The sequence below is a fragment of the Pithys albifrons genome, chromosome 1 (assembly GCF_047495875.1).
Source record: "Pithys albifrons albifrons isolate INPA30051 chromosome 1, PitAlb_v1, whole genome shotgun sequence".
NCBI lineage: Eukaryota > Metazoa > Chordata > Aves > Passeriformes > Thamnophilidae > Pithys > Pithys albifrons.
Window position 1 is genome coordinate 78812406 of NC_092458.1, and position 15722 is coordinate 78828127.

The 15722-nt window shown below is 38.8% G+C and overlaps 1 protein-coding gene across 6 annotated transcripts in view; it reads left to right on the top strand.

The window, feature by feature from the left end:
* Positions 1-15722, top strand: part of NOX4 (NADPH oxidase 4) — a 110299-nt gene that overhangs the window by 58961 nt on the left and 35616 nt on the right. For all 6 annotated transcript variants that reach the window (XR_011697888.1, XR_011697889.1, XR_011697891.1 and 3 more), the window contains exon 13: positions 8509-8590. Coding sequence is in view for 3 of the 6 variants with exons in the window: in XM_071555981.1 (XP_071412082.1) it covers positions 8509-8590 (82 nt within the window). In the remaining 3 variants the exon portion in view is untranslated. The remainder of the gene's footprint in view (positions 1-8508; positions 8591-15722) is intronic.

Below are 15722 nucleotides of genomic sequence, written 5' to 3' on the forward strand. Positions count from 1 at the left end.
AGGAAGGAATGACAAAGGTGATCAAAAGCATGGAAAGACTTCCAAACATGGGATAACTGACTATGCAGGGACTCTTTAGCCTGGAAAAGATATAATTTAGGGAAATATAGCCATGGTCTACAGAATCATGCATAACTCTGGAAGAGTGTGTGGGTAGGGCCTGACTATTTACAGTTTCTGCTGGTATCAGAATTTTTGGCCATCAAATACAATCAGTAAGACAATATTTCACAGCAAATATGAGGTGATGGATCTTCATGTAATAGGTGAGAAATACATGGAACTCCTTGTCAAAGGGTGTGGGATGGATTAGGAGGTTTATATGGGGACTGGGCAAGTACTTTAAAGAGAAGTCAAGGCACTTAATAGACAAATCTTGTGAGACTCATGAGATCCACTGACATAGAAATGGTTGGAGTCTGGGGAGGTTGACAGCAGGAGGGTCTTACCCTGAGATCATTTTTTCCATAGGTGTGTCTGCAAGTGAGCCCAGATATTGGAGTACAGAGGCTTTGGCGGGAATCAGGACAGCCTGACAAATTGTGCCTTTGCACAGCCTTTTAGAGGCAAACCTCTGGAGCTGTGCAGTGCTGGATAGAATTGCAGTAATTGCACAGCTGGATAGTAGGTCCATTTCAGTGTTAAAGTTCCATGTAGGTTTTCAAAGATTGAGCTTTCTTCAGTTTCTGTATCAGATTACAAGTCACAAAGAGAGAAGCAGTTGAATCCCCCTCACCTTGCGTAGTTTTTTTTTCTTCTGTGAATAAAAGGACTTTTCAGATCAAGTGTCACAACATTACCTTAAAGCCAAAAGGGATATAGTGATGCCTCATCATTTCTTCTGGCATGTTTTGAAAGAGGAAGGTACACCATGAGTGAAGGAAATGGAAGTTGAGCCTCCCTGCATTCGCTCATGGAGAATTGAAACAATAAAGCACAGCTCTTCATGGCCAAAGGCAGCAACTGTTGAATGCAGTGCTAAAAAAAAAAATCTACATAAATAATGTTTCCTTCAGAGCATGTATTTATAAAGGTATTTATTAAAGTTGAAGTGTTGTGTTATTTAGAAACATCATTTTGCTGTTGCATTTTGCAAGGGCCAAGTTGTGGAATGAGCTCTACTGTCATGACAGAAATAGTCTTCAAGTGTAGTGAAGGGAAAAAACGTTTATTGACTAAGACATTGGCTTTGAACTCCAGCAGTCAGCTAATTCACAACTCTGATAGGGAGTTGCAGTGTAACCTACAGAAGAATTTCTAACTCAGTACTAAGAATTGAAACTGCTTGATTTGATGTTGTATCTACTTCTCTTCACTGGCTGTCTGGGGAGCCTGGCTCTGGTAGCTAATGTGTAGTCTGGGACACTCAGTGATGTCTTGTCAAGTTAGTCACACAAAATGCAGTCTAATTATGGTGCTCAGCATCTCTCCTCCTGATTCTGAAACAAAGCAAGAGATGCTTTTTCCTTCCTGTCATCCATCTTCCAGTCTTTAATGGTTCCTTGGACAAGAACTGCCTTTTTTACTCTGTTCCTTCACTGGCTGATGTATGGGTATATATAATTGAATCATGCACTATGTGTGATTATAGTGTAAATAGGGGAGGTCAAGTTAATAATAAATCCATCCAGACTAACTTTGACATAGTAGTTGGGACAATTTAAAGACAAGTCTCCTAGAATTCCAGCAGGGAAAGGAGTTGCTAATGCCAGAATCAGGGAGAGAGAGAATGATTTCCAACAGGTAAGCACACAGCAAGAGAGAGAGAAGGAGCTGACTAAGTTTTAGGAAGCAAAGGAAGGTTAGGAGGGAAAGCAGGGCATAGAAAGACTTCCTTCAGAGGAAGGAGGACTATTCTGCAGGTGCATAGTGACTGGAGGGTCACTATTGACCTATGTGATAATTATTGAATTTCTTATTTTTTCCCCTCTGCTTAAATAAGCTAAAGACCTGCAAAAGAAAATGTTGAACAGAAGAATGATCACTGTTTATTCACCTAACTTAGAAAATGAAGAGTCCAATTGCATTTCTGTAAAGGCTTCTGTAATTCCCTTAAAGAAATGTAAAAAGCAAGGTTTTTTAATATAATTTTCAACTTTCTGGGCTTTCACTAATTTTCCAGTGGTTTTAATAGCTCTGTAAATCATGTATTCTAGTTAATCTCTCAGATGACTGATCAGGAGGGAAAGAAATGGTAGTGAAAAAAGCAGGAGACAAACTGTGAGTCTCAATGGATTGAGAATCATGAAAGTTCAAGCTGGTCAAAAAGCCTCTCTCTATCAGCAAAATATGTATGTTTCAGGGGAATTCTAAGGCTGATGATGTAATCATTTTGGAACATTTTGCTCATCAAAACATTAACTCATCTCTTTCTTTCCTCCTCTCTTAATCTGATGGAGGATATTTGTAGCACTGACTCTTCAAGAGGAAAGAAGTGACAGTTACTTAACTTCAGGAACTTTGGCCATTAATAAGCCACTGGTCAAACTAAAATATCAGACATTTCAGTTTTATGCCATCTTGTTGCTCATCATAGTTTTGTAGCCCTTAACTGTCAAAGACTTCTTCCTAAGTGCCTCTTATTTTTACAAGGCACTGAGGAGCTATCTATGACAGCATTCCCAAATTTACAGAGCTTAAAAACAAGTCAGATTAGTGAATCACAAATCCTTTTGAATGCTATTTTAAGAAAACAGACTTCTTTTTGAATTTACTTTGTTTTAATTATTGCAAGTTGCTGACATGAAAGGTGTTCCAGACCACGCTGCATTTTGCATAAAACTAGGCAGATCTTTTAGTTTGAAATTACAGGATTTGGAAATGTCCATGGTTGAAATGTGGAACTATCTTTATTTCAATGAATGCAGAACAGCTTGATTACAGAAACATGATTACGACATATCTAAATGTACAAGAGTGTCACTATGAGTAGACCTTTTGGTAGGCAGCTACGCTGGCTGCTGAACCACAGTTTCTGTACTTTATAACTGATGAGGCTATTCTGTTCTCCCATTCTCTGGTTGGTGTTTCTAATCACATTTCCACTTATTCTTATGAACTTTGATTTAAAAAAATAATCTATAAAACTGATCTAAAAAAATCCTTATTCTTTAAAAAGAAATTGCCATCAGTTTGACATTGTTCTTATTTGAGTTGATTGCATGCAATTCAACCTTCTTTTTTTTAGAGGTTCAGAATGGGAGGATGCTGGGTAAAAGCTGGTTGGGATAAACAAATCAGCAGTACCTCAGACTTTGGTTATATACTGCTGAGACCTTACAGGTTCATACCCATGAAACTCTGAAAGAGCAGGGATTCGATTTTTCAAGACTTTTGGAATTCAGAGGAGTGAAATTACAGCAGAGTGACTTTGCTGTTATTTTCTGTAAGGTATTTTGTAACAAAGAGCAAGAAAAGACAACCACAAGACCTGACTTTTAAAGTTAAACCTTGTACAACTGCAGTGTGTGACTTTTGGCATCATTTTAGGTCCTAAAGCAGTAAAAGGTTCAGGGATGTGACAGCTTTGGAAAACAAGACCAGTGCTCTTTGTGCCACAGTGTGTCTTTGTCTACAGAATATGAATGTGTTTTAACTCACAGTGGCCTTCTATGCAAATTATTTTTCTTTACTTTGAAAGCCCCAGATATTAAAATATTGTGCAAAATCACTTTGTCTCTCTTTCCACTTTTCTAATAGTGTATCCTGGAAGAAGGAGACTTAACTATGTAACTAGTTTGACTGAGCTTCAGACTGTACACATTCTTGCTCATGTTTCTCTGGCATTAGTGTCACTCACCATGCTGAGCACAACCACTTTCTGCTTGAGAACAAATACGAAATCCATCTAAATATTTCAAAGGGAAAAATTTCCCTTGAAATGCATCTCTCTGTCCCTGTAAATTGTTAACTGGCTTGCTATAACAGGTATTATAAAGATGTTAAAAGCATTTATATGGAGATTTCAGTAGCTAACTTGTGAATATCTTATACTTGGAGGGGTGGAGGAACAAAAGGTAGAATGGAGGGGTGAAGAATTAGATGAGAGACAAGAAAGAAAGGTATATGTATACGACAACTTAAATCTGTAAACCTTTCAATGGCAAACATCCTCTTATTTTCTACAACCTTCCTGATTTGGGAGAACAAGGCGTAAGATTGTGTTATTACATCCAGCCTCTAGTCATCCCAGGTAACTGTGTTCCATATTTAGCTAAACATACCTGGTCTCAGTTGTACTGCCTAAATTTAACTGAGGACTTCTCACTATCTCCTACTAAGGGATCTGGAAGGAACTGTACACTCAAATGAAAGCCAGGAGGAAGCTGAGACACTCAGCATATTGGAAAGATAAGTTTGAGCACAAGACATGAGCGTGCAACTGTTCTGATGTCTCTGAGAACTTTGTCCTGTGGGTGGACTTCAGGGAGCATCAGTGAGATGGGCTGCAGTGTCACATTCAGCAGAGCGACAAATCAGTAGTATAATTAATCTGAGAACAATGTTAGAAATCACTAGGAGGCTAGCTAGTACATATTTAAACTGATGCAAATTGCAAGGATAGAATGAGGGACAGAGAAGATAACTGCCAGCTTTCAAAAGTGAGACACCTTGGTTAAGTAAATATTTGGGGGTTTTTTTGTTGTTTTGATTTTTTTTAAACAAACCAGACCAATACCTAGACAAAAACATCAGATTTTAGATGTTAAACTATAATAAGTGATGAAAAAGGATTCAGTTTTGGAAGATGTCTCTCTGAAATTATCCAAATAATAAAAATATTGTCTGTGACTTTAGTTCTATTGATCAACTAGTGATTGCAAATCAAAATAATGTAAAAATGCTCTAATTATTAGTTTCCTTAGTTCTCAAGTCTTTCATTTGTTGTTGTAGCAAGAATTAGAAGAAAATCTTAGGTTTTTGAAAAAATTCCCACCCCATTTGGGAAGGTATCATTGTGATTTTTTTCTTGCAAATTGAAAGGCCTTCTAGCATCAAACATTAATCTTCTTAGATTTATAAGAGCACCAAAAGTCCCTGTGTTTTGTCCATAGCTACCAAAGTTCTCATCACCTCCATTGTCACCTTGCTGGATAACCCTTGAAGGCAATAGTGTTGTTTGCACTAGAGTGATTTTTGTACTGTACAAACGTATGTGTAACAGAAGAATATCACAGACCTGAAAAATGACACATGTATGTAATGGGCCCATGGGATGAATTAGTCCTAAAAGCTCTTCCTTTCTGTGTGCCATTTCTCTCAAGAGGGTTTACAGGACATGGAGGTTGCAAGTGCTGGAGGAAGTTATAAGATGGATTTGAGATGAGGTAGAACAGTACCATATTGTGTAAGTGTTTCTGTGCTGTCCTGGTTTGAACTGGAATAGTCGGTTTTCTTACTGATAGCTGGTACAGTCTTGGATGTAGAAAATAATGTTGATAACACACTGATAGGTTTAGTTGTTGCCAAGTAGTCTTTATACTAAGACAAGGACTTTTCAGCTTCACATGCCCTCCCAGCGAGAAGGCTAGGGAGGCACTATGATTTGGGAGGGGACACAGCCAGGACAGCTGATTCCAACTGGCCATAAGGATATTCTATACCATATGGCATCATGTTCAGTATATAAAATGTGGAGAAAGCTGGCCAGGGGCCACTGCTTGGGAACTGGCTGGGCATCAGTTGGCAAGTGTGAGCAATTGTATTGTGCATCACTTGTTTTGTATATTCTAATTATTTTATTCTAATTATTATTATTACCTCTATGAATATTATTGTTTATTATTTCTTTTCTGTCCTAATCAACTGTCTTTATCTCAACCCATGAGTTTTCTCACTGTTACTCCTCTGATTCTCTCCCTCATCCTGCTGTGAGGGGAATGATCAAGCAGCTGTGTGAGTCTTAGTTGCTGGCTGAGTTTAAGCCATGCCACATGATAAAATGAGTTAAGTCATAAGGTGAAAAGAAAATACATCTGCCTGGGAAATTTGCCATAGTAGGGGGAAAAAATAAAAGTTGACTTTGACTAAAAATTCAGGAGGAAAACTGTGTAGGCCAATTTCCAATGCCATAACCTGTCTGCTTTCGCTCCACTACTGGCCTGCCCTCTCACATGACTATTCAAAATGTTTTCAAGGTCACAGTTTGTTGAATTGAGTCTTGGAGTTGAGCCAGGTAGCCTTGATCAATAGTAAAGGGCAGCAGCACAAGAACAAGTCACAGAGTAGAGGATACAGATGGAATGTGACTCTCCACCTGGGCAGTATCCATGTCAGACAGAACAATGGAGCAGGACATACCCACTGAGATGCTTTGTCTCTTCCAGAGTCACAGGCCCTTTGTAGGGTCTCACAAACAGAGATTCACTCTCCTATCTGTAGTGTTGTTTTGTGCAGCATAGAACTGAGTAAGAGCATGTCTCTCCATATTTTGCATTGCTGTCACACCTGGTTGCAGGCCCTCAAAAATAAATTGGTCATGCCACCCAAGGACAGATCCTTAATTGTGATGTTTCACACTGTGTTCTAGAGGTCAAAATTGTCATGGTATGGAAAAAAGTGCTGTCATTCAGCGTTTGCCCTAGTAAACTTCTCATTTCTCCACCAGTCGTGCACAAAGGCTGTTTTTCATATGAAGGCTTTTATAAAGGATTCCTGGAAATACACCAGTAGCCTGAGTTGCATTGGGAGATTCCTGAGGTAGAGGTGGAAGTTGATGTGCTAGCTCTGGAACATATACAGTCGGATATTTTGCATCACTGAAAACTTTCTGAAGCCTTTCAGTTCTCGTCCAGTGTCTTTGAAGGTCATAGTGTATCATCTTTTTGGAGGTGGCTTTAACGGCAAGCTCTTTGTCAAGATAGTGAGCAAACTACTCCCTGAAAGGTACTGGTTGGATTTCCCTTCCATCTGTATAGCACTGCTTTTTTTTTTTTTTTGTTGGCCACATCCAGTCCCAGTCCTAGTTAGGTACAGGAAAGCTAAGTTACGTTTTGAAGATGTAGTAAGAATTTTGGAGGTAGGAATGCTTATTTCCTTCAAAATTGAATCTGAAATATGTAGAAATAAAGGAACAAAGATAAGCCCTTGTTTCTTCACTGGCATAGCCTAGTATTTTGTCCAAGATGTTTGCAATATGTCTTAGCCAGCCAATGTAAGACTAGAGATGTGAGGCAATTGACCTTTAAAACTGAGCCCTTAACAAGAGAGTTTTCCTTCTGAATTTACTGTGCTTTCTTCAAGGTTTTGCAACTTTAAGAAGTGTGGGTTTGGGTTGGTTTTTTCCACTTTAAAGGCTACACAGCAGAATTGTATCCAAATTAATGGAGTTTAATTATGAGGATATAACATTATATAAAACTAATGGTTTTCTATGCCCTGATTTCCTTATCCATAAACTTGATGTTAGAAGATATTTGGAGATACATGGGGATCTAAGAGGAGGGTGACTACACTTACCCTCAGGTTCAGTTCCCAGAATGAAAAACTGCTGTGAAAGCGTTAGTTTAGAGAAGTCCATGGTACAGCTGCTACACACAGGTTGCAAACTGTGGTTTAGCAAATGAAGGATAATACCTGTTGCTGAACACTTTAAGTCACAGTTATAAGGTATTGCAGGAAGAGTAGGAGATGAAAAGTGTCTTAGGTTCTGTGCCACTGTAGGAGTGATTAAAAGTTGCAGGTGATGGGAGGGGGAAGAAGGAAAAAGAACATGACCCCTGCTATGGAGAGCTGCAGAGCGAGCTAAAGAGATTTGATCTGGGTGGGAAATTCTGTTCTATCCCTGAATCTGGGTATCAAGTGAATTTTGAGGTTTCCATCTTCCAGAAGCTGAGAAATTGGTATCGATAGAAGCTCCTACAGATCCCACTTGACATATTGTGTCTACTCACGTCAAAAGCAAGAAAGACAGGTACACAAACCACAAGCACTCCTTCATTTGGTGCTCAGGGAAGCTAAGTCACAAAAGCTTTACTCCAGCAGATGATCCTATTGTGCAGTTTTTAAAACACATAATAGTGCTGAGAAAGCAATCCAGTCTTTCAACAATCCTTGAAAATACTGATGAATCAGTTACTAAGGGATTTCTCCTTCAGTTTAGTTTAGATGAGTTAATTAATCTTTGTTTAGACTACTGTGATCCTTCAGTGGCAGTTGAATTCTTAGTGGCTCCTCCTTTCTGTTTAGGTGAAGCTCTTCAAGGCAGGGATTAGTTATGGCTGCGTATGATACCCAGAAAATCTCTGTGCAGACCTCAGAAACTTATAAACACTACTAGAATTCAATATTGGATGAAAAAAATTGCATTTTAAAATATTAGTGTTTCACAGGAAACTGTGATCTTTAGTCCCTGTACACTTAGTCTTGTCCTCTGCTAAATATTGCTGGAGTAGAGAATTCTCTGATATTACTGCTTGCTTACTCGTGGCCTGAACTTACAGTGCAGAGTCACAGTCTGGGTTTCTTTTTTTTTTCTTTTCTTTTTCTTTTTTTCCTTTGTCCTGACAGAAAGATTTCGGGATTTACTGCTTCTACATTCAAATCAAGATACAGAGATTCTGCCCATCTTTCAGCAGAGACGCTATCCCAAGTAAGTAAGATTGTCTTCTTGGGAGAAATAAAACCTTTATCTCTTTCCAGTGAGGGAGAGCCCTGTACATGCATTTGGTGTTAAGTCCTTAAACAGAGCATTTGGTGTTAAGTCCTTAAACACAGCTGTCAGGCAGCCACACTTGCACTATCTTTGCAGTCTTTTGAGTGGTGCTGGGTAGATGCAGACATGCTTTGTAAGCCTGCCCAGCTGTCAGTGGGGAGGTGGTGGTAGTGGAGGGAAGATGTTAAGTTGCCTGGATCAGTGTCTGATGGAGCTTTATTTCATTGTTGACATAGACAGATGTTTTGTCAGTCTAATCCCCAGTCTTGTCTTGTGGGATTCCATCATTTATGGTGACAAATTCCCTTGTATTTTAACAGGCTTTCCTCTGAAAGACTGCAAGTGCTGCAACACATTTTTTTCCTGCCTTTTAAAGGATGTATGTTTGCTTGTATTCCTTTAAAGATATAGGCAAATCAAAATAGTAGTATTGTGTGTTTAGGAGGTCTTGAATGTATTGAGTATTCTCTAAAATGCCTCTTCTTTTTCCATGTGACATACCTGAATGAAACAATAAAAGGTCCTTGTTATTATATTCGCTAGAAGAAACAGTTGCCTTCAGCTAAGTCTTGGAAAGAGACAGTAAAGGTGAAAGAAGGGGAAATAGTCCTCACATTAATAATGACCAGAGTAAGCAATGAAGGAAGGGTAATGCAGGATGTACAGGCAGGGGAGAAGGAATTAAAAATGTATGCTGCCAGTCCCCAAGTGATGATAGAAACAAGGACAGTTATTTATTTTAGTTGTTACTGTTCAGAAGTTCCTGTAACAGATAAGAAGCCTGTGGAGCTAAGTGTTAAATACATCTCTTAAAATCTGATAATACAAATTTTTTTCAAGAGCCGGCAACAATTAGAGGGGCTGATTGCCAAAAGCTAGACACCTCCTCACTGTGAATACTTGAAAATAAAAGCACTCAAGGATGAAATCCTGATTCTGAAAATGGTGACGTTTTGCCTTAACTTCAAGGGAGGCAGGATTTCATCCCTCTAAATTTATTGTGAGTGTTATCCATTATCACTATTTTTTTTTGGAATAATGTGGAGGTACAATATATGAAACAGTGAGAGGCACCTTATGAGGGTGTTCTGGTCTACTTGATTCACTAGGACTTCCATAAATTATTACTTTTCTCCTCATCCTTTAGAACCTTTGGCAGTACAATGCTTTACTTGGCTTAGATTATTTCATTTTTTATATGGACAGTGTCAGACTGGTCTGAAAAACTGGTTCATTGTCCTTCCTCAAAGAACAGACTTATTTCTATATCAATCATTTCTAAGATGTCAGACTTTTCATTTCATTACATTCAATTTATTGCTAGCATTCTTGGCAAGTACAGTCACTAACAATTTTTACACATTGTCAGATTCATGTGTGAATGAGTACCTATTGTCTTCTGCTTAATGGGTGCTTCAGCTCTTTGAAGACCATACAGCAAATGTCTTGTATGGAGCTTTATAGCTGTTTGAGCTTACAATGGCTTTGTGGCACTAAAGGATATATGTTTTCATCCACACTACTTGGCAAGATTGACTGATTCTTCTAATACACAGTCAGCCAAATTTTGGCACCTAACTGAAAGAGAGGTTTATGTATGTTCTTAAAAGCAATAGATTTTTATAGTATCATTAATTGGTGCAAATTTGCTTGCTTGCTACAGAAATTTGTCATATATTATACTTCATTTAGAAACTGGTTGAAGACTATTGACATGTCCAGATTTCCCCAGGGGTTGTCTTTCAAGAGAGAAGTACTTGTGTTCAGCAAGATAGAAAACCTGTTCGTAATATATTTTGTCTTATTCCCATGTCAGTTTTCTTTCCCTGTGCTCATTTTCTTTGAAGGGTCAGTGAACAGAAATGAAGGTAAGGAAGAGACAGATCTCATAAATTGGTGTCCCTTCATTGACTTCAGCTGAGCAGTGGCTGGTTGTACTGCATAAGAATCTGATCAGTAAGGTCATTTTAATAAGATGTTGTCATGGGACACAGGCTGGAACTTGTAATGGTTAAGGAAATCCTAAGGATACAGAAGGTTAGGAATAGAAGAGAATTTGTAGTAATGACTTAGCTGAATAGCTTGACGGGCTGTTTAAAGGTAAACCGGCAGGAGAAATGAACCCAACACAAAAGAGATTATAACTCAGAGTTACAATTTAATAACAATATTACAATAAATGCAATGATACAAAGAGAAATTGGTTTTAACCCATAAAACCCAGAAGTATAACCCAGCACCCCCAGCCACAAACAGAGTGATGTTCATTAGCCCCTGTGCTGAGCCCCACATTGTTCCCCTGAGTCAAAAGTAAAAGGAAGGAAAAAACCTGTTGGTGCAGACGGTCACAGTCTGGTCAAGAGTGGTGGTCACAGTCCTGTTGAAGTTCTGGTCCTCCTCTGGATCTGAAAGGGGGTACCAGAAGTCTCCAAACCCCAAGATTATGTACGCTCTTGTTCAGGTGGGAATGCCCAGTACTTCCCCTAGGGTGGGTAGTTCCAAAAGGGGTGATTTCACTCTGTGAGTCATAGGGCATTTTGGAATCATTGATGTCCCATTAGCAGACATGACCTCTCAGGCTGAGTGAGAAGGTGTTACCGACTTCCCAGAGGGGAGTTATCACAACTCTTATCTCAGAGGCTTCTTTAATACCCAGTTTGTAGCCTGAGAGGTCAGGTGTGCCCTGGGCAGCTGCTGCAAATGGTCCATTGTTAGCAGTTCATGAGAAATTAGATAGAAGGTGCAGAATACACAGCTTTGTTCACACCCACACAGTGATAAACTGGTCCTGGTTGCTAAACTAGAACACTTGACTAAACAGGGCTTAGTAGGTAGAAAGGACAAAAGTTTTTGTATGTTTAAGACATGTGCCCAAGAGAAGAAGATTGAATAGGGGAATGTTCAGCACCACTCAGGATATTCAGAATCATCACAATAAATATTAAAGGCTAAATGAGCAAACTATAATCCATCGACTTTTGAAAGAAATAGAAACCTTGATGTTCTTGCCTGAATGATGTGCTTGTACATTTATTATATTAAGACCTAAACTCTTTCCCAGGGAACAGAAGGATAATTTTGGGTGCATGTTTGTTCTCAGAGAACATGTCTATGCACTGGAATTTCTGAAATAAATTTTCTAGAATAAGCATAGACATTTTTCTGGAGTTTCTGGGGTAAATGTGTCAAAGAAACATGTTTTCCCCTGCTGGTTTTTGGAGAAATGCAGGATCCTTTTACAGTCCTTGTGTTTGTTTGTGTTTATTCTGCTGGTTTTAGCTTAGCCAAGGAGCAAATACCTGCTCTGTCAAGTGGAGGAGACTGTAGAGAGACCTGAGCTTACAAAGATTAGGGCTTAAAAGGCCTCATGGCACATCAGCTTGACTTCCTTGACTTACTACTCTTTGTCCCCAAGCAACTGGGCATCATGAGAATTTTCACTGTGGCCTGTGGGCTGAGATGCAGTTCTATGCCAGCACATGGGTACGGAATCCAGCCTGCAGTTTGCATCCTCTCACTTTCTTCACAAGGCTGCAGAGCAGATGAAGCTTGTCTGTATCATATGCTTCAGTCCCATGCCTACAGTAGGGTGTCTGAGTGAAACTTATAGGTACAGGTTGCAGAACTAGCAAGACCAGTCTAATCCAGGAAAGTCTTTTCTGATGTCACTAAGCCCACTCCATCCACTTCCTCAGTAAACTGATGCTTTCACAAAGAGAAGTATTTTGAGGGAAACCCCTGTCTCCTAGCTGACATGAAGCCATTACGATGTCTATGAGGATTCACATTCCTGAAACTAAGAATAAATCTGCAGCTGTGTGCAAGCAAATGGGTTGGGGTGCATAGCTGCTTCTAAGCATAACTGCATGGGAAGACCCTTTGTACATGAACCAAATTTCAGACATACTTGCAGTTTGTTCCTTCTCTCCCTCACTCCACAAGTGTGCTGAAGTCACTCAGGTGAGTTACAGCAACACGGTCGGGTCAGCCAGCAAAGTAAACTTTTTGGAACAAATCTTATCATGACTCCTTACTTTCACAGTGAGTATTAGGGCTTCTGTATTTCATGAAAACTTTGCAAAACTTCACATTTAGCACATTTCTGCAGGAGCTTTTCTCATGCTCATGCTTTTCTTGATTGCCCACTTTGCTGATGACATTCCTCCCGCCTCCCCTTCCCCTCCATAAATGCACGAACCGCTGAGATGCAGCAAAGGCTACACAGGATTCTTCCTGAAGAAGACACTGTGCTCATTAATTTGACTGTGGGGTCCAGCATGTGACAGGGTGGTTGGAGCTAGTAGCAGGGGCTTAAGTTGTTCCATCCCATCAGGGTCTCTAGACTTTTCCTGCTGACTCGACTCTGCTGCTGACTGCCCATGCTGTGTGCACAGGGAAAGGATGCACAATTGCCTTGAAGCACCAGGGAGACATTTCTCTTTAGCTGGATCTGATAATGTCAAAAGGAAAAAAAATAATCCAAGAGAACAGAATGATAGGAGAATTGATGAAAGAAGCACAAGAGTAAGAAATTAGGTTGGTGAGTAAAAAAAGCAGGAGAGAGGCTTACACTGCACAGAACAGCACTTGAGAGGATTGTACCAGAAATGCTACTGGTGTTACAGGGTTTTAGCAATTTTCTCTGTCTACAAGTGACTTGACAGTTCAGCAGTACTTTATATTTTCAAGTTACTACTGAAGTCCTCACATTTTTTAGAGGGATTATTTGTTTCTATTTTTCCCCTCCTTCAGAAATGTTTACAGTCTTTATTCTTCTGTGTGTTTGGTAGAAAAAGTTTTTGGATGATTCACAAATTTTAAGTACAGAAGGATCTGTTATGTTCCAGGTAATTTGAGTCCCTTCTTAACATAGGCCATAGAGCATTAACCAGTAATCCCTGGATCAAGTTTCTCATTCAGCCTCAATTTAGTTCTCAAGGAATTTAGAAAGACACCCGATCTTTAAATTGAGATGTTAAACAATGGAAAATTCACAAGCCTTTAGATCAGCTTGTTTCCGCAGTCAATTATTTCACCTATGTATACCTCTAATTTCTTTAACTTCAGTTTCAAGTCTCTGGTACCTCACTGAACTGTTTACTGCTGAACAAGTAAGTCCCATACCATCTGAAATGACAACTCCATAAAAGAGGTTGGAGGTCACTTAAAAACTTGCCCTTCTCTTGAGCAAAATAAATAATTCTTCCAGAATCCTACTAATCCTTCCTACTAAAAAGGTCTCTCTCTAATAAGTTTAAAACCTTTCCAGAGTTTTCCCTTTTATATAATTAACTAGCTACTTAGATAAATAAATGAATGGAAAACCCACAACCCTCCCAAATAAACAAAGAAAAACCCACAACACCCTCTCCCCAAACAAACAAACACAAAACTGAGCAGGAATGAAGGAAAATGAAGGCAATATTTTGGTAACTTTCTATAATGTCCACGTAGAGAAGTAATAGCACTTCTTTGTAGTTAAGTAGAGAGACAATCTAAATTCATACATTTAACTGTATAAAAATAAATCTTATTATTTAAATGGAATGACAAATTCTTGAACTTAGGATGAAAAAAATTAACTAGAAGCAGTAGGTATGATGAAAGGATATTCCAAATACATTTACTTTCCATCAGTCATAAAGTGCCAAACCTTTCTTTGGCAGATATTTATTGTCTTCTTGTACAAAAATATTGATTGTTTTCATGTCACAAAACATCCCAGAAAATACAGGATCTTGATTTTTATACAGATATATGTCTCTTCAAATACGTATTTTTGAAGGTCACCTTTGAAGAGCTACTGAAAAGTTTCAGCTCAAACAAAGACAAATGGTGGTATTCAATTCTCATCATGGAATAGTCTAGATAAATAGGTGGCAGAAAGTTAGTGCCCTAAACCATTGTGTCTTCTGTTTCCTGACTGGTACTCATTTTAATGATAATGGATCTGTAATGGATCTGTGTCAATTTTCTACAGCTTGAAGTTTGAGCCAAGAAACTGATAATAGTTCATAAGTGATACCCCAGGAATGAAACTTAGATCTTATTTGTAACTGTCTTGGGAACATTTTTCTTTTTAGAAGGAATTAATTTCTGTCTAACTAAAGAAAGTAGTGAGTTTTGGTTTCTGGAAGTGATGATGCTCAGTCCGTGCATCCATTGAGACTCTCTTAAATCACAGACTGAAGCATGGGCGAAAGCAGCTAGCAGGATCATGACCTAGAAACCCAATTCAGTTTGTATTAGAAACAAAGACAACTTCTTCCTTGGTGCTCAACATGGGTAAAAATCATGACCTATGCATTCAGCGCTTAGTCTTTGTTGTAAAGGCAAAGACATTTTTAATTTTAAAAGAGATGGAGAACTTTCATGGAGTGATTTTGTATAAAAGGCTCTCTGTGAAGTGCCTTACAAAAGATGTTCGCTTGTTATGGAGATTAAACTGAGGTATGGGACTCTGATGTGAGTTACCAGCATCACCCAGGAACAATTCTCCTGGGCGTGAGACCAGAAATAGAAATCAGGTCTTCTACAGTTCTTTCAGTTATGTGCAGTTGGCTCTCTTACCTAAAACAGCACTTATCCTGTTTTCCAGTGCAAAAACATGTGGCCTGCCTGTATTGCTGAAATCAGATGGGAAAGTTCCAAGTGAAGGAGCTTTTCAGAAGTACCCCCACAAGTGCTTTAAATGCTTTGTGTAGCATTGTAGGTTAAGCATGAAAATTACTGGTTTTGAAATGACCCAAGATTTATTTCAAAATGCAGACTGGAAACAAACTAGAAACCTGAGTCTCAGAGAGTTTTGATGACTTGATTAAAAAAGACATACCTACTTAAGGAATCTGTAATGACCTTTAAAAGAAACTTAGACTGTTTGCAGAGACAAGTATTTATGAGAGTTTTTAGTGGTTTAGGATTTTTTCCTTATTCTTTGTTCTTAATTATTTTTTTTTCTTTTAATGTGACTTGCAGTGATATCAAGTTATCTCGTGGAGTTTGCAGACAACTCCAAGGTTGAGGTCCATGGCAGTAAAACACCCAATCTAAGTAAAGGTCATTTTCCTGT